We start from the raw sequence: 19,070 nt of genomic DNA on the forward strand, positions 1-19,070 counted from the left end.
TATTTATGGTGTAGTTTCCCTCACCAGAGTCAAGAAGACAGCAAGCACACTGGAAGGCTAAGAGGTGGTGGTGATGGTGTGTTAGGCTGAATCATTGGACGTTGGGTTGGTGGGAAGTATAGGAGACTAGGGTGTAGGAAAGAGGGGAAGAGGGTCATTTCTCAACATCTCATCATTGTCTGAATCCATCAGACCAGGCAGGTCACTTATGTCTACACCTTCTATGGCTGTCTGCCTTGATGTCAAAGGTTGAGGTTCATTGTCTGCTGTGGCTGATGTGACAGGCTTGAATAGGACAGTATGCTTGATTTGCTTAGCCTCACACATTTTTCTATCATACAATTCTTTATAGACACTCAAAACATCCTGCAAACCTGCCCTAAACTTGTGTGTCCTTTCAAAATTAAAGTCATACTTTTCTGCAATCATTGCAGCACTGTCGTTCATAGTGACAATCTCATGTAAGTGTTTTATATTTAGTTTCTGGTTGACTTCACTCATGGGCTATTTGCTACTGAGTTCAGTTTCAACCTATATCTTTTACTCTTGAAGTTGCATCAGCTCTTGGTGTGTCAGTTCTTGGTCATGGGATGCTAAAACCTCTTCAACATCTTTATCAGCTTCCACAAACCCAGCCTCCTTAGCCATAGTCACTGTCGCCATATTTATTGTTGATTTGAAGCCTTTAAGATTGCTCATTACTTCAGGACACAGTCTCTTCCAAATGCCAATTCCCACCAAGACTTTTAGCCTAATGAAAGCATCTCCAGATTTAGCAGTAGCCAATTTTATTTATTTGTTTTATTTTTATTTATTTATTTATTGAATGAAAGATTCTTTATATTCTATAGTGCTCTGCAATTTTCAAAAGTGTCACACACATGATTTCATATAATCCCATAATAACCTTTTTTTCCCCCTACCCCTGTATTGCCCCTCACGCCTTCCCTTTCCCCACTAGTAACCACTTGTTTGTTCTCTATATCTGTGAGTCTAGCAATTGCAAATTTTATGTTTTAATTTTTCCAGATCTCTCATAATGCTCTGGAGTTTCCCTCTCTGTCAGTGGCATTTATAATAAAATGCATCACATTTTTGCATACAGTAAGCCTTAATTGTGGCTATTAGGCCTTGGCCACGCAGTTGCAGCAACAATGTCATACTTGGCGGTAAGAACACAACACAAATGTTGCTGCTATACCTGGTAATGCCAGGTGGATGAGCAGCACAATTATTGACAACCTCAAGACACCTCTTATGGAGGTTATTTTCTCTACAGTATTTTCCAGCAGAAGGGCTAATGTATCCACTCATGTACTCAGAAAAAAATCACTTGGGTATTCCAACCACTTGGATGTGAATGAAACATAATAGGAAGTGTATTCTTATCAGTGCCTTTAAGTGCCCTCAGATTTTCTGAAGGGTACATTAGTTGAGGCCTTAGGACAGCATCACCAGTGGTGTCAATAGTAGGCATTAGGATAAACCTCTCCTTTGATGCCTTGTGTCCCTTAGCCTGCTTTTCTTCTCTTGAAAGGTCTTGCTCAGCAATTTTTTCCAATAAATTACAGCTTTGCCATAGTTAAACACTTGCTTGTGTAAACAGCCACCTTCTGGGAACTTTTCAGCAGCTCCAGTATCAGCCAGAGCACTCTGTCCAGTAACTTTTAAGCTATGAAGCTGCCCTCGCCTCAAAAACCAATGAAACCACCCATGACTACCTTTATTTCTTATTTCTTTTTTTTTTTTAACATCTTTATTGGAGTATAATTGCTTTACAATGTGGTGTTAGTTTCTGCTGTATAACAAAGTGAATCAGCTATACATATATATATGTCCCCATATCTCCTCCCTCTTGCATCTCCCTCCCACCCTCCCTATCCCACCCTTCTTGGTGGCATGACTACCTTTAAATTTGACTCTCGTAACACTTTCATTACCATTGTCCAGTGCTTGCTTGCTTTTTTTTTTTTTTTGGCCACGCTGTGCAGCTTGTGGGATTTCGGTTCCCTAACCAAGGATTGAACCTGGGCCCTCAGCAGTGAGAGCATGGAGTCCTAACCACTGGACCACCAGAGAATTCCCCATCCAGTGCTTTCCGTTTCAGCTTTTTGAAAAGACTGATTTCTCCTTAAGTATAAGATAACTTAATGCAACACTGTGCTTTGTACACCCATCAATCCACTCAAGCAGTAGACTTTCCAATTTATCCATTACTGGATGCCAGTTAAGAGAGACCCCTTTCCTACGAGCAGAACCAATAGTAACTTCGGCAGCTTTCAATATTCTTTCCCTCTGAGTGTAAATAGTTTGAATGGTGGACACAGGAACGTTCGAAGCAAGCGCATCTTTATTTTGTTCACTACAATCTAAATGCTTAATTACATCCATTTTTATGCTGAGCACAACACCCGTACAAGTTCTCTTCGGCTTTTCTGATACCTTAGGACACATCTTGCTAACAGATGCACAAAATAAATCAAGATAAAGCACAGATGCTCACAGATAGAATTCAAAGCTATCTATGGTGGTTTGATGCAGAAATGCCAAGTGTACTTCCTGGGAAAGGAGGTTGGTGGTGCTACTCTCGCTGCTCTGGGTGCCCGCTGCCTGTATAACCGCTGGATGCAAAACATGCTGAAAGCTATTTTCACCTCTTTTGATAAAAGTGAAAATCTTCTTTGGGTTTGTTTCATTTAGGTCTTTCATAGAAGCGAAGTGGCATAAAGCGAGCTTTCAAAAAGCAGGGGATACCTGTACTTGCAAATTCCTCCTAAAAGAGTCTACCAATTTACATTTCTACAATGCGTTATTTGATTTTTTTAAATCGAAGTATAGTTGATTTATAATTTCTTAGTTTCTGGTGTACAGCAAAGTGATTCAGATATATATGTATTATATACTGGGTTGGCCAAAAAGTTCGTTTGGGTTTCCTATAACTTTTTGGTCAACCCAATATATGCTTAGGTATTCTTTTTCATATTCTTTTCCATTATGGTTTATTAGGATATTGAATACAGTTCCCTGTGCTATACAGTAGGACCTTTTTTTGAAAAATAAATTTATTTATTTTATTTATTTATTTTTCCTGCACTGGGTCTTTGTTGCTACACGCGGGCTTTCTCTAGCTGCGGTGAGCAGAGACTACTCTTCATTGAGGTATGCGGGCTTCTCGTTGCGGTGGCTTCTCTTGTTGCGGAGCACGGGCTTTAGGCGCACGGGCTTCAGCAGTTGTGGCACACGGGCTCAGTAGTTGTGGCTCATGGGCTCTAGAGCACAGGCTCAGTAGTTGTGGTGGCACACAGGCTTAGTTGCTCCACAGCATGTGAGATCTTCCCGGACCAGGGCTCAAACCCATGTCCCCTGTATTGGCAGGCGGATTCTTAACCACTGCGCCACCAGGGAATCCCTCATTGTTGTTGGTTAAAAAAATTTCTTCATTCTTCTTGGGCATGAACTCTTCAGATTAACATTAGATCTAAGTTTTAAAAAATCATGGGTTTTGACTATATTTATAGAGAACTGACACTTCAGGAGAACTGACATGTTTCCAATATTGAATCTTCTCACTTGGGAACCTGTTATGTCTGTTTATTTATTTGGATCTTTTATGTCCTTTGGTGAAAATCTTGTTCATTTCTTCCGCAGTTTAGTTTTAGGTATTTTATAGATTTTGTTCCCATCATGAGTGGAATTTTTTCCCCTTACAGTTTTTAATTGGTTATCGCTGGTATAGTTTTTAAGAAGCTGTTGCTTTTTGTAAGTAAATCATATAATCACCTACTTTATTGAATTTTCTATTGGTTCTAGTGATTTTTCGGTTGATTCTCTTGGCTTTTCTAGGTGGACAATTATATATCTGCAAGTGCTAACTCTATCACTTCATTTATAATATGTATACATAGGTTATAATATGTATAATATTTCTCATAGAGTATTTCATGACTAAGATAGCTGAGTGGGGTTTGGGATGGGTGCTCCTAGGAAGTCTTCTTGGCTGATGCTACATTTAAGGTGAGTATCAAAGAACGTGCAGCAGGTGAAATAGGTGGTGGAGAATGTATTCCAGACAGACCTTGAGGAGAGAAACAACAAGAAATGTTCAGTGACTAGAAAGAAGAGGGGCTAGAGCATAAGATACAAATGAGGTTGGGAGAAGCAGGAGATGGTTGGAGAGTAAATAGGGGTGCAATGAGAAGCTACTAGACTCTAAGGAGCAATTACTTTATTTTAAAGGAATTGAGAATTTAATGAAAGGTCTGTTAGGCAGAATGGTCCCTCAGAGATGTCCACATGTGGGAATTCCCTGGCGGTCCAGTGGTTAGGACTGCGTGCTTCCACTGTAGGGGGCGTGGGTTCGATCCCTGGTCAGGGAGCTAAGATCCTGCATGCTGCACGGCGTGGCCTGTAAACGTGTTACTTTATATGGCAAAAGGGACTTTGCACGTGAAATTAAGGCTACAGACCTTAAAGTAGGGAGGTTATCCTGGATTATTCAAGTGGGCCCAATCTAATTGCATGAACCTGAAAAGCAAGGAAATTTTTCCGGCTGGAAACAGAATCAAGATGTGGTAGAAGGGGAAGTTGGTGAGATCAGAGTAAGAGGGACTTAACCCACCACTACTGAAATGTACCACATGGAAAACAGGAGCAAACACTGTCTGATAACCAGCAAGGAGACAGGGACTTGGGCCCTACAGCTGCAAGAAACTGAATTCAGCCTACAGCCTGAAGGAACTTGGAAGTATGTTCATCTCCAGAGTCTCCAGAAAGGAATGCAGCCCTGCTCAGCCCCTGGTTTTGGCCTTGTGACACCTTATGCAGAGGACCCTGCTGAGCCACACTGTAGCTGGAGTTTTGGCCTTCAGAGCTCTGAGATCATAAATTTGAGTGGTTTCAGGCTGCTGAGTTTGTGATAATTTGTTAGAGCAGCAGTAGAATACTAATACAAAGGGGTTTAAGCAGGGAGGGAATGTTAGACTCTGTGTTATTAACAGACTGTTCGTGTGCTGTGTGGAAGATGGCTTTGGGAGAGTGCAAATTTGGAGGCGTGGAAACTTGTGGGAAGACAGTGGTGGCATGGGCTAGGGTAGTGATGGTGGGAAGGGGGTGTGATTTGAGATTTATTTGGGAGGTTAGACTTGCCAGAGTTTGGTCATTGATTGGGTGTCAGGAATGAGCGAGAGGAGGGACACAAGGATGACTGCTGATTTCTGGCTTGGATGCTGACTGATGGTGAAGCTGTTCTTTGAGCCGGGCTTGAGCAGGTTGGAGGATGCCAGGTCATCAACTCAGTGGTAATTCTAGGTGGTTCTTCATTTGGAAATTCTCCTATAAATACTTATTTTAAGGTAGAGTATATCAATAAGATGATTGCTTTATCAGTTAAGACCTAAATTGTTTTTTGGTTTTTTTTTTTTTAGGTCATGTAGGAAATCGTAAATCATGTGAAGATGGGACTCTTGGTATTTGTACGCAATCTGCTGCTAGCCCTCTGCCTTTTTCTGGTACTGGGATTTTTGTATTATTCTGCGTGGAAGCTGCATTTATTCCAGTGGGAGGACTCCAGTAAGTATGGTCGCTCTAGCCTACCCCCAGAAAGAGCCTGCTGCAGATCAGTTATTGGGTTTTCCTGTGGCTGCTCTCATATTCTTCAGAGATGGGCAGTGATAGTAAACTGAGCATTCCTGGGACTTAGGCTTAGAAACTGCCTACCACTTTTGTTGCTCTAGACTGAGAACTTTGAAGTGTTTTAAAAACTGCATGCCATGGCAAATCCTTTTATGAACTCAAGGAAAACATGCTATTCTTCAATAAAAACCCAAACCATACCAGTACTTCTGGTTCTCGAATGTTACTCTTTTTAAATTATTATACTTTATTGCCACTCCCATTTGCCAGTTACTGCCTTAGGGCTTGCTATTGCAGTTGGTTTTTTAATGACCTTAAAGCATTCATCTTTACCTTTTCCTTGGATTTTGTTTTTATTTTTAAATTTTTTTAATTAAAAAAATTAATTAATTAATTAATTTTTTTGGCTGCGTTGGGTCTTCGTTGCTGCGCACGGGCTTTCTCTAGTTGTGGCGAGCGGGGCTTACTCTTTGTTGCAGTGTGCGGGCTTCTCATTGCGGTGGCTTCTCTTGTTGTGGAGCACGGCTCTAGGTGCGTGGGCTTCAGTAGTTGTGGCTCACAGGCTCAGTAGTTGTGGCTCGCGGGCTCTAGAGCGCAGGCTCAGTAGTTGTGACGCACAGGCTTAGTTGCTCCGTGGCATGTGGGATCTTCCCGGACCAGGGCTCGAGCCCGTGTCCCCTGAATTGGCAGGTGGATTCTTCACCACTGTGCCACCAGGGAAACCCCAGTTTTTAATTTAATACTGTCTTTGTTTTAGTTTCCCTAAAGAAATTTTGTCTACTTAATCTTTTTAGCTCTTGCTGGTACTGAACTTGTACTTGAATAGAATAATGGCTTTTCCCCTACCCAGTAACTCCTAATCCCTTGCTCCCATTTGTAGTCATTCTCATGTGATACACTGTTTTCTGTAGGGCTTCCTGACCCCCCTCCCCCAACACCGACTTGGTTCTGGTTCACCCAGCGTTGCCTGTGCTGTGGTTTGGGGTTTGCAGTTGAAGAGGTTGCACTGAGCTGCACCAGCCTCTGCACACTGTCTTCTTGGCTGTAGCTTCAGGTGTCACACAGTGACGATGCGTAGCTTTCCTTTTGATTCTTTTGTCTGATGGCTGTCTGAGCTGGGTGCAGGAAATTTTGGGTAGTCTGTTCTGATTCCTAACGCCTCTTCTCTAAAATAGTTTTATTTTTACAAACACCTACTGGATGCCAGTGTGGAATTCACTTGAGAATAGAGTCAGGCTCTAGATAAGAGGTTAAACTGAGTTAGAATGAGTTGGAAGAGGCAACTGGCAATTGGCCTAATACTGTATTGACTCCTTAACGTGGGAACTGTTCCTATGAAGTAGTTCATTATTTTCTCACATGGCCCAAACTACTGAAGCAGTTTCAAGCCAATTTAAAAAGTATAGTGTTATATCTTTCATATATTGTTGTATATGTAATGTTTAAGTGCCTCTTAAATGCATAGCTTATAATTATCACTAATTACTTTGTGTTTCCAGGGTTTATTTATATTTTTCTGTTCCAACTTATTTTTAAAATCAAGGAGACGACCCAGAGTAAGGGGTGTTTGTATCAGTGCAGTGTAAAATTCTGTAGTTAGAGACATTGTCCATATCTGTAATGGATGGATTCATCTGTATTCATAAAAAAGGTGGAAATATGTACAAGGAAGGGGGGGGTCTCCTTTTCTGTTAAGAGCTACAGTGGAAGACATAATCAAGGATTAGATAATTTTTTCCTAGAGAAATTGAGAAAAACATTAACTTTATGGAACACCTGTTTTGTGTCAGGTTTTAGACTAGATAATTTACAAATTTAATTTACTTCTTACTATAACCATGTGAAGATGCTATTATTATCCCTGTTTTCCATTTGAGCAAACTGAAGTATTTAGTTTAATTAATTTACCCAAGTTACATAGCTAATTATTAGAACTGGAATTGAGTCCTGATTTTCTTTCTTTAAAACCTATGTTCGTTATTTTACTGAAAAGTATAATAAATACTAAGGATAAGGTTTAATTCTGTATTGTAGTTGGTAAAAACAGAGAAGAGATAGACTCAGAGAAGAAATAGTAGAGAGTATCAGCATGGAGATGGATAAAGAAAAGGGAAGGAAAATAAGGGGAAGGGAAAGAGAAATAGAAAAAGTCCTCCAGGCGACAAAGGGGTTTATTAGGTTGAAGGTGACAGGTGCTGTTCACGTTCTGTAGGCTTCCGTAGTTTGTTAGTAGTTATCTGCTGTCCTTTGAGTTAGTTGTTAGCTGACTAACCTCTATCTGCACCTTTTTTGTTATTCTGACTCTCAAGTCTTTCAGATATTTGACTTTGAATAGGTTGTTTAGACCTTCTTACTATAGCATATTATTTCTGTGCTGTAATATCAGAGAATAATGTCCAACCCTGATGGCTTACCAAGTCAGGGTTTACCTTTACTTTTACCTTGTTTACCTTTACTCAATAAACAAGGTCAGGCTGAAGGAGCTTCCAAAGCAGATGACTGCTGTGTACTGAAATTTAGGTGTTGGTTTAACAGTATTGATGATGATGCCGATAATAATGAAATGAAAATAATAATTTGTTGAGTGTCTACTATATGTCTGTATTATAACATGGGAGCTTTATATTCATAATCTCATAGTTTATATTGATTATTATTATCCTCTTTTACAGATGTAGAAACTGAGGCTTCAGAGAGGCTCAGTGATCAAGGGTTTGTATGTCTCTCATCTGCAGAGCTTAGAGGGCATTTCCAAGCTTGAAAAATAAATGTCTTTAGCATTATTTTTCCTTAATTTTTATACTATTTATGACTTAACCAAGATTAAGTATTGGAATTCCTTCATGGTGGGGGGGGGTGGAAGAAGAGGAGTCTAGAGTCTTTTATTATTAAATTACTCATTCAATAAGCAGTATGTTCATATTATGGCCCACAAACTGTTCTGTGTAAACTGGATATAAGATGAACATAGACTTTATGCTCTCAGACTATAACGTGAGAAAGAAATAAAACAACATATTATAATATGTCATGTTCTAAAAGAGAGGTCTGTGTGAAATGCCATGTTAGAGCATGGAATCCCTTCCAGCTAGAAAATCTTAAGATTTAATTAATTCCAAGGCATGTTGTAGAAGAATGCAAACTGTTTTGGTTTGAGCAGTTTAGAGCTACACATGGCCAAGGCCTAGTCAGATTGCCAGCACTTGAGTCAAATGCTTAACCTAAAGGCTTCCTGTATGAGATTGGTCTAGTTATGAATGTATTTTAAAAAGTTCTGTAGCTTGAGGTTTCCTGTTCTGCGTGTTTAGGAGCTTGGAAGTTGCCACTGTGACCTAACAAGTGAAACACAAACAGACTGAAAATTCAACTCTTCTTTGCTCTATAAGAGAGGGGAGCACACAGGCAAATCGCTGCCAGCAAGGCTGGAGAGAGAGGTGAATACAGGGCAACCACTAAGAAAAGTTTAAAAAGTATAACCAGTATGCTGAAAAAGGGAAGAAAGTGGAATCGTAAAATGCTCAACTAAAACCACAAAAGGCATAAAAAGAGTAGAAGATAAAAATAGGCACAAAGAATAAGGGCAACAAATAGAAAACAGTAATGTATATGGTACGTATTACTCCAGATATATCAGTAATCACTTTGAACATCTGTGGTCTAAATGCACCAATTAAAAGACAGAGATTGGATCAGAAAACAAGACTCAACTGTCTGTTGTCTTCAGGAAACCCATTTTAATTATAAAGACACATATAAATTAAAAGTAAATGGAGAAAAATATACTATGGTAACACTAGTCAACAGAAAGTAGGAGTAGCTGTATTAATTTCAGACAAAGCAGGCTTCAAAGCAAGGAAAGTTATCACTGATAAAGAAGGCATTACATAATGATAAAGGGGTCAGTTCTCCAAGAAGACATAAAAATTCTTAATGTGTATATATACCTAACAGTAGAGCCTCAAACTATGTGAAGCGAACATTATAAAATTGCAAAGAGAACTAGATGAATCCACTGTCATAGTTGGAGACTACAATACCTCTTTGTCAGAAATGGACAAATCCAGCAGGCAGGAAATCAGTAAGAACCTAATTGAACTCAATAACACCATCAATCAATTGGATATAATTGACACCTATAGACTGCTTCACTTAACAACAACAGAACACACATTTCTTCTCAAGCTCATGCAACATTCAAGATAGACCACATTCTGGGCAATAAAACACATTTTTTTTTCTCTTGAAGTATAGTTAATTTCCAGTGTTGTGTTCGTTTCTGGTGTACAGCAGAATGATTCAGTTTTATGTATATATACACACACACAGACATATATATTCCATTATAGTTTATTACACGATATTGAATATAGTTCCCTATGCTATACAGTAGGACCTTGTTGTTTATCTGTTTTATATATAGTAGTTTGTACCTGCTAATACCAGAATCCTAATTTATCCCTCCTGCCCTTTTCCCTTTAGTAACCGTAAGTTTGTTTTCTATGTCTGTGAGTCTGTTTCTGTTTTGTCAGTAAGTTCATTTGTATCATATTTAATTTAATTTATTTTATTTTTATTGGATATAGTTGATTTACAATGTTGTGTTAGTTTCAGGTGTACAGCAAAGTGAATCAGTTATACATATACATATATCCATTCTTTTTTAGATTCTTTTCCCATATAGGTTATTACAGAGTATTGAGTAGAATTCCCTGTGCTATACAGTGGGTCCTTATTAGTTATCTATTTTATATATAGTAGTGTATATATGTTAATCCCAATCTCCTAATTTATTCCCCCCGTTCATCTTTGGTAATCATAAGTTTTTTTTCTACATCTATGAGTCTGTCTCTGTTTTGTCAATAAGTTCATTTGTATCATATTTTGGATTCCACATATAAGTGATATCATATGATATTTGTCTTTCTCTGTTTGACATACTTCACTTCATATGATAATCTCTATGTCCATCATGTTGCTACAAATGGCAGTATCTCATTCTTTTTCCATAAAACACATCTTAACAAATTTACAAGAATAGAAATTATATTCAGACCACTAAAGAATTAAGCTAGAAATCAATAAAAGAAAGATAACTAGAAAATCTTAAAATGCATGAAGATTAAACAACACACTTCTAAGTAACACATGGGTCAAAGAAGAAATATAGGAGATATTTTTAAACATTTTTAACTAAATGAAAATGAAAACTGATCAAAAATCGTGGGCTGCAGCAAAAATAGAGGGAAATTTATAGCACTGAAGGCATATATTAGAAAAGGAGAAAGATCTAAAATCAATAATCTAAGTTTCTGCCTTAGGAAACTAGAGAAAGAAGAGCAAATTAAATCCAAAGCACACAGAAGAAAAGAAATAATAAGGATTAGAGCAGAAATCAGTGAAATTGAAACAGCGGAACAACAGAGGAAATCAGCGAAACCCAAAGCAGTTTCTTTGAAAAGGTCAGTAAATCAACAACCTTCTAACTAGGCTAACAAAGAAAAAAAGAGAGATGACACAAATTACTAGTATCACAAATGAAAGTGGGATCATCACTACTGATTTAATGGATGTTAAAAGCATTATAAACAAATACTCTGAACAACTCTATGTCCACAAATTTGATAACCTAGACGAGATGGAGCAATTCTTTGAAAGACACAATTTGCCAAAACTTACACAAGAAGAGATTGACAATCCAAATAGGCCTGTATCTATTAAAGAAATTGAATCAATAATGATTACCTTCCAAAACAGAAAGCACCAGGCCCACATGGGTTCACTGGTGAATTCTACCAAATTTTAAGAAAGAAATTAAGCCAATTCTCTGTCATCTCTTTCAGAGGATAAAAGCAGAGGGAATATTTGCTAACTCATTCCATGAGGCCAGCATTACTCTAATACCAAAACTAGACAAAGACATTACAAGAAACAAAAAAATAGAACAAAAAAACTATAGACCAATATCTCTCATGAACATAAACGTAAAATTCCTCAATAAAATATTAGCATATCACATCCAGTAGTCTATAAAAAGAATTATACACCATGGTTGTGGGATTAATTCCAGGTATGCAAAGCTGGTTCAACATTTGAAAATCAATTAGTGTAATACATCACATCAACAAGCTAAGGAAGAAAAATCACATGATCATATCAATAGATGTAGAAAGGGTATTTGATAAAAATCCAATACCAAGTCATGATAAAAATTTTCAGTAAACTAGGATTAGAAGGAAATTTCCTCAGCTTGATAGAGCATATCTACAAAAACCTACAACTAACATCATACTTAATGGTGAGAAAATAGAAGATTTTCCACTATGATCAGGAATGAGGCGATGATGTCCCCTCACACCACTCCTTTTCACCATTGTACTGGAAGTCTTAGCTAGTGCAGTAAAACAAGAAAAGGCAATAAAAGCTATATGGATAGGGAAGGAAGAAATAAAACTGTCTTTGTTCACACATGACATAATTGTCTGTGTAGAAAATCGAAAAGAATTGACAAAAAAAACTCCTGGAACTAGTAAGCAATTATAGGAAGGATGCAGGATACAAGATGAATATGCAAAAGTCAATCACTTTCCTATAAGCCATCAATGAACAAGTGGAATTTGAAATTAAGAACACAGTACCAAAGGGACTTCCCTGGTTGTGCACTGGTTAAGAATCCGCCTGCCAGTGCAGGGGACACGGGTTCGAGCCCTGGTCCAGGAAGATTCCACATGCTGCAGAGCAACTAAGCCCGTGCGCCACAACTACTGAAGCCCGTGCACCCTAGAGCCCGTGTGCCGCAGCTACTGAGCCCATGTGCTCTAGGGCCCATGTGCCGCAACTACTGAGCCTGTGTGCTGCAACTACTGAAGCCCGTGCGCCTAGAGCCTGTGCTCTGCAACAAGAGAAGCCACCACAATGAGAGAAGCCTGCGCACCACAATAAAGAGTAGCCTCCGCTCGCTGCAGCTAGAGAAAGCCCATGCACAGCAACGAAGACCCAACGCAGCTAAAAAAAAAAAAAACAAAAAAACTATATTAAAAAAAAACACAGTACTCAAAATAAAATACTTAGGTATAAATCTAATAAAGTATGTGCAAGATCTATATGAGGAAAACTTTATAACTTTGATGAACAATATAAAAAAAGAACTAAATAAATTGAGAGATATTCCATTTTCGTGGGCAGGGAGATTCAATATTGTCAAGATGTCAGTTCTTCCCAACTTGATTTATAGATTCAAGACAATTTCAGTTAAAATCCAAACAGGTTATTTTGTGAATATTAACCGATCCTAGTGTTTATATGAAGAGGCAGAAGACCCAGAATAGCCAACCCAATTTTATACAAAAACAACAAAGAGAACTGGCATTACCTGACTTTAAGACTTACTATAAAGCTACAGTAATCACGATAGTGTGGTATTGGAAAAAGACTAGACAAATAGATCAGTGGAACATTGATACAGAGCCCAGAAATAGACCCCCATATAGTCTACTGATATCTGACAAAGGAGCAAAAGCAAGACAATGGAGAAAAGATAGTCTTTTTAACAAAGTGGTGCTGGAACAACTGGACATCCATATACCGAAAAAAGAAAAACAAAAGCAAGAACAAATCTAGGCAGACCTTATACCTTTCACAAAAATTAACTCAAAATGGGTTACAGATCTAAATGTAAAACATAAAACTATAAAATTTTTAGAAGATAGAGGAGAAAATCTAGATGACCTTGGATTTGGTGATGACTTTTTAGATACAACACCAAAGGCACAGTTCATGAAAGAAAGCACTAAAAAACTAGACTTCATTAAAATTAAAAGCTTCTGCTCTGTGAAGAGAATGAAAAAATAAGCTACAGCTTGGGAGAAAATATTTGTAAATGACACATCTGATAAAGGATTGTTACTCAAAATATATGAACTCATAAAACTCAACAATAAGAACACAGGTAACCCAATTAAAAAATGCACCAAAGACCTCACCAAAGAATGTATACGGATGGAAAATAAGCACATGAAAAGATGCTCTATGTCATATGTCATCAGGGAAATGCAAATTAAAATAACAATGAGATATCACTACATACCTATTAGAATGGCCAAAATCTGGAACACTGATAACGCCAAAATGCTGGCAAGGTTGTGGAGCAACAAGAACTCTCATTCATTGCTGGTGGCAATGCAAAATGGTACAGCTACTCTGGAAGACAGTTTAGCAGTTTCTTATAAAATGAAATATACTCTTACTCTATGATCCAGCAATCACATTCCTTGGTATTTATCCAAATGAACTGAAAACTGTGTCCAAAACCTATACTTGGATGTTTATGATGTTTTGTTCATAACTGCCAAACTTGGGAGCAACCAAGATGTCCTTCAGTAGTTGAATGGATAACTAAACTGTAGTACATCCAGACAATGGAATGTTATTAAGCACTAACAAGAAATGAACTATCGAAGGCATGAGAAGATGTGGAGGAACCTTAAATGCATATTGCTAAGTCTTAAGTAGATGAGTCCCATCAAGTTAGAGAAGTCTGAAACACCATGGACTTTCCTCAGATCTACACTAAACATAGCATAAAATCATGGCTACATAAGTTTAGGGTGGTCAGGCAGTAATCTTAGTTCCCCAACCAGAGATCGAACCCATGCCCCCTGCAGTGGAAGTGTGGAGTCCTAACCATTGGACCGCCAGGGAAGTGCTTGAACTGCCTCTTAAAATACAAATCAACACTCTTCAGAGGAAGATAATAGTACTCATAGTTTCTACATGTAATATCCACAGTGTCCAGTGTTCAATAAGTTACATACAAACAAACAGGAAAATGCAATCCATATTCAAGGAAAAACCCCCAAGTCTTGGTAAGATGGCCCAGATATTGGACTTAGCAGACAAAGTAGCTATTATGGATAATCTGAAGAATAAAAAGAGATACAGTGAACAATAAATAATCTTAGCAGATAAGTAGAAACTATAAAGAAGAACCAAATGCAAATTCTAGAACTGAAAAGTATAGGAACAGAAATGAATATTTCATTTAACAGTAGACTGGATAAAACAGAAGAAGTCAATGAACTTGAAGAGAGTGCAATAGAAATTATCCAGTCTGAACCACAGAAAGAAAAAAATATTGAAGAAAAACGAACAGAGCCTCAGGGACCTGTGGGACAATATAAAATTTTCTAATATATATGAGAATTGGGCAGAAAAAATTTTGAAGAAATGATGGCTGAAAACTTCCTAAATTTGGTGGAAACAAATTAACTTACAGATCTGAGAAGCTCAGCAAACTCTTAAGAAGGATACATTTTGGGGGAGAGAGGAAATCTAGTTATATCACAGTCAAACTTCTGAAATCCAAAAATAAAGTGGGGACTTCCCTGGTGGCGCAGTTGTTAAGAATACGCCTGCCAGTGCAGCGGACATGGGTTCGATCCCTGGTCCGGGAAGATCCCACATTCCGTGGAGCAGCTAAGCCTGCGTGCCACAGCTACTGAGCCTGCGCTCTAGAGCCCACAAGCCACAATTACTGAGCCCGCGTGCTCTAGGGCCTGCATGCTGCAACTACTGAAGTCCATGCACACAGAGCCCATGCTCTGCAGCAAGAGAAGCCACAGCAATGAGAAGCCCACACACCGCAATGGAGAGTTGCCCCTGCTCACCACAACTAGAGAAAGACTGCATGCAGCAAAGACGACGCAATGCAGCCAAAAATAAAATAAATAAAAATAAAGTGAAAATTTTGAAAGCAGACAGAGAAAAGGAAACATTACATATGGGGGTAAGAAATTCCACTGACCTTTCACTATAAAGATCAGAACACAATGAAAGATCTTTAAATGTTGAAAGAAAAATACCAAAAACCTGTCATCCCAGAATTCTTTATGTAAGGAAAATATCCTTCAGAAATGAGGATGGAGCTTCCCTGGTGGCACAGTGGTTGAGAGTCCTCCTGCCGATGCAGGGGACACGGGTTCGTGCCCCAGTCCGGGAAGATCCCACATGCCGTGGAGTGGCTAGGCCCGTGAGCCATGGCCGCTGAGCCTGCGCTCTGCAACGGGAGAGGCCACAACAGTGAGAGGCCCAGGTACCGCAAAAAAAAAAAAAAAAAGAAAAAAAAAGAAATGAGGATGAAATAAAGACATTTTCAAATAAAAAAAAGTTAAGAGAATTTGTTGCTAGCAGAACTGTATAACAAAAGAATGCTAAAGGATATCCTTTAGGCCAGTGGGAAGTGATACTAGATGGAAACTTGGATCTACAGGAACAAATGAAGATCACTGGACATGATAAATAGTGGGCAAATATAAGAGACTCTTTCCTTTCTCCTCATAGCTTGCTTAAAAGACAACTAATTGTGGGGAGGGGGAGGGGTGAGCTGTGACAGGGCGAGAGAGAGTCATGGACATATACACACTAACAAACGTAGTAAGGTAGATAGCTAGTGGGAAGCAGCCGCATGGCACAGGGATATTGGCTCGGTGCTTTGTGACAGCCTGGAGGGGTGGGATAGGGAGGGTGGGAGGGAGGGAGACGCAAGAGGGAAGAGATATGGGAACATATGTATATGTATAACTGATTCACTTTGTTATAAAGCAGAAACTAACACACCATTGTAAAGCAATTATACCCCAATAAAGATGTTAAAAAAAAAAAAAAAAAGACAACTAATTGCTTAAAGCAAAAATAGTCACCCTGTAAAGTGAGATTGAGAACATGTGGTGAAATAAAAGGTAGGACAACACTTGCATAAGGAGTGGGGGGTGAGTAAATGGAATTTTAGTGCTGTAAGATTATTACATTTGTGAACAGGAAATAAGAAATGGGAAATAGGAATATTGCATATAAAGTGAGTAAAGGGTAAAGTCAGAAGTATGAAATGTCATATGTAGAGAGGTATTATATTGACTCTGTATAGACTCTGATAAGTGAAGGGTGTGGTATTCCTTAGTAGAACAACTAGTAAAAAAAATAACGAAGAGTTTTATATCTAAGAAATCAATAGAAGAAATAAAATGGAGCACTAAAAAAAATTCAGTTAACCCCAGAAAACAGCCATATAAGAAGAAAAAAACAGAAGGGAGAAATGGAACACAAATGATAAGACAGTTGACTTCATCCTTACTATATAAATAATTACATTTAAATGTGAATGGATTAAAACTCCAGTTAAAGGCAGAAACTGTCAGAATGGTTAATGAAGCATAATCTAACTATGTCCTAATATGAGACATCTATTTTAAATTTAAAGACACAGGTTCAAAGTAAAGGATGGAAAATAATAAGCATAAGAAAGTTGGCACAGCTACATTAATTTCAGCAAATTATACTTCAAGACAAAGAGTTTGCAAGAGATTAGAGAGGGTCATTACATAACGATAAAAGGAGCAACTCACCAGGAAGACATATATTATGTATGTACCTAATAACAGAGTATCACACCTCATTAAGTAGAAACTAATATGACTAAAGGGAGAAAAGGACGATTCGCCAATCATGTTCAAATATGTTAATACTGCCGTCTCTCAGTAATTAATAAAACAAGTCAAAAAATCTGTATGGCTATAGGAGGTCTAAGCAACACTATCAGCTACTTCTACCTAATTGAAATTTATGGAACACTTTACCCAATAATGGCAGAACATGCATTCTTTTCAAGTGTAAACAGAGTGTTCATTTAGGTTGACACTAGGCCATAAAATAAAGTCTTAATACATTTAAAAAAATTGAAATCTTACAGAGTATATTCTATGGTTATGATGGAATTAAATCAGAAATCAATAATAATAAGACAGTAATTACAGGTACAGGCAAACTAAATCTTGCAGGCCAAATCCAGCCTGCTGTCTGTTTCTGTAAAGTTTTATCAGAACACAACCATGTCAATTCATTTACATATTGTCTATTGCTACTTTTGTGCTATGATGACAATATTTTAAAAATTTATTTATTTTTATTGAAATATAGTGGATTTACAATGTTGTGTTAGTTTCATGTGTATGGCAAAGTAATTCAGTTATATACACATATATATATTTTTTCAGATTGTTTTCCCTTATAGGTTATTACAAAATATTGAGTATAGTTCCCTGTGCTATACAGTAGGTCCTTGTTGTTTATCTGTTTTATATATTGTAGTGTATATATGTTAATCCCAAACTCTTGATTTATCCCTCACCCTTTACCCTTTGGTAACCATAAGTTTGTTTTCTGTGTCTGTGAGTCTGTTTCTGTTTTGTACATAAGTTCATGTTATTGTTTTTTTTCAGATTCCACATATAAGCAATATCATATGTTATTTGTCTTTGTCTGGCTTACTTCACTTAGTATGATAATCTCTAGGTCCATCCATTTTGCTGCAAATGGCATTATTTCATTCTTTTTCCTGGCTGGGTAATATTTCAGTGTATAAATACACCACATCTTCTTTGTCCATTCATTTATCAATGGCTGCTTCCACATCTTGGCCATTGTAAGCAGTGCTGCTATGAACATTGGGGTGCATGTGTCCTTTTTTTTTTTTTTGCGGTACGCGGGCCTCTTACTGTTGTGGCCTCTTCCGTTGCGGAGCACAGGCTCCGGACGCGCAGGCTCAGCAGCCATGGCTCACGGGCCCAGCCGCTCCGCGGCATGTGGGATCTTCCCGGACCGGGGCACGAATCCGTGTCCCCTGCATCGGCAGGCTGACTCTCAACCACTGCGCCACCAGGGAAGCCCACATGTGTCCTTTTGAATTATGATTTTCTCTGGATATATGCCTCCGAGTAGGATTGCAGGATCATATGGTAGCTCTGTTTTTAGTTTTTTAAAGAACCTCCATACCGTTCTGCATAGTGGCTGTACCAATTTACATTCTCACCAACAGTGTAAGAGGGTTCCCTTTTCTACACACATTGAATAATTGTGACAGAGACTATCTGGCCTGCAAAGTCTAAAATATTTATTACCTGGCCTTTACAGAAAAAGGTTGATGCCTCCTCAAATATTTGCCTAATAAACAAGCTCTTAAGTAACTTATGTATTAAATAAGAAGCCATGAGAGAAAACAGCAAAAATTTTAAACTGAATGATTATGAAAATACTGTATATTAAAATTTGTTGGGTACAGCAAGAGCAATGCTTAGAAGAAAACTTATAGCTTTAAATGACTACATTAGAAAAGAAGAAAGTCTTAAAAATAGTGGTCTCCATTTCCACCTTAAAAGGCTAAAAGAAGAAGGGTAAATTTAATCCAGAGTAAGTAGAAGAAAATAAATGATGGAGATATAACAGAAATCAAAGGAATAGAAAACAAACAATTGAGAAGATTAACAAAACCAATATTTGGTTCTTTGAAAAAATTAAGAAAATTGATAAATTCCTAACAAGAATAATCATGGATGACACCAAAAGCGTAGACAACAAAAGAAAAAATAGACAAATTGGACTTCAAATTGAAA

At 38.0% G+C, this 19,070-nt stretch overlaps 1 protein-coding gene across 6 annotated transcripts in view; it reads left to right on the forward strand.

The window, feature by feature from the left end:
• ST3GAL3 (ST3 beta-galactoside alpha-2,3-sialyltransferase 3) overlaps positions 1-19,070 on the forward strand; it is a 238,534-nt gene that overhangs the window by 20,624 nt on the left and 198,840 nt on the right. For all 6 annotated transcript variants that reach the window (XM_067725835.1, XM_067725839.1, XM_067725840.1 and 3 more), the window contains exon 2: positions 5,424-5,568. In XM_067725835.1, coding sequence (XP_067581936.1) covers positions 5,454-5,568 — 115 coding nt within the window. In that variant the 5' untranslated portion in view covers positions 5,424-5,453. The remainder of the gene's footprint in view (positions 1-5,423; positions 5,569-19,070) is intronic.

Source organism: Pseudorca crassidens, chromosome 2, assembly GCF_039906515.1.
Source record: "Pseudorca crassidens isolate mPseCra1 chromosome 2, mPseCra1.hap1, whole genome shotgun sequence".
Classification (NCBI taxonomy): Eukaryota; Metazoa; Chordata; class Mammalia; order Artiodactyla; family Delphinidae; genus Pseudorca; species Pseudorca crassidens.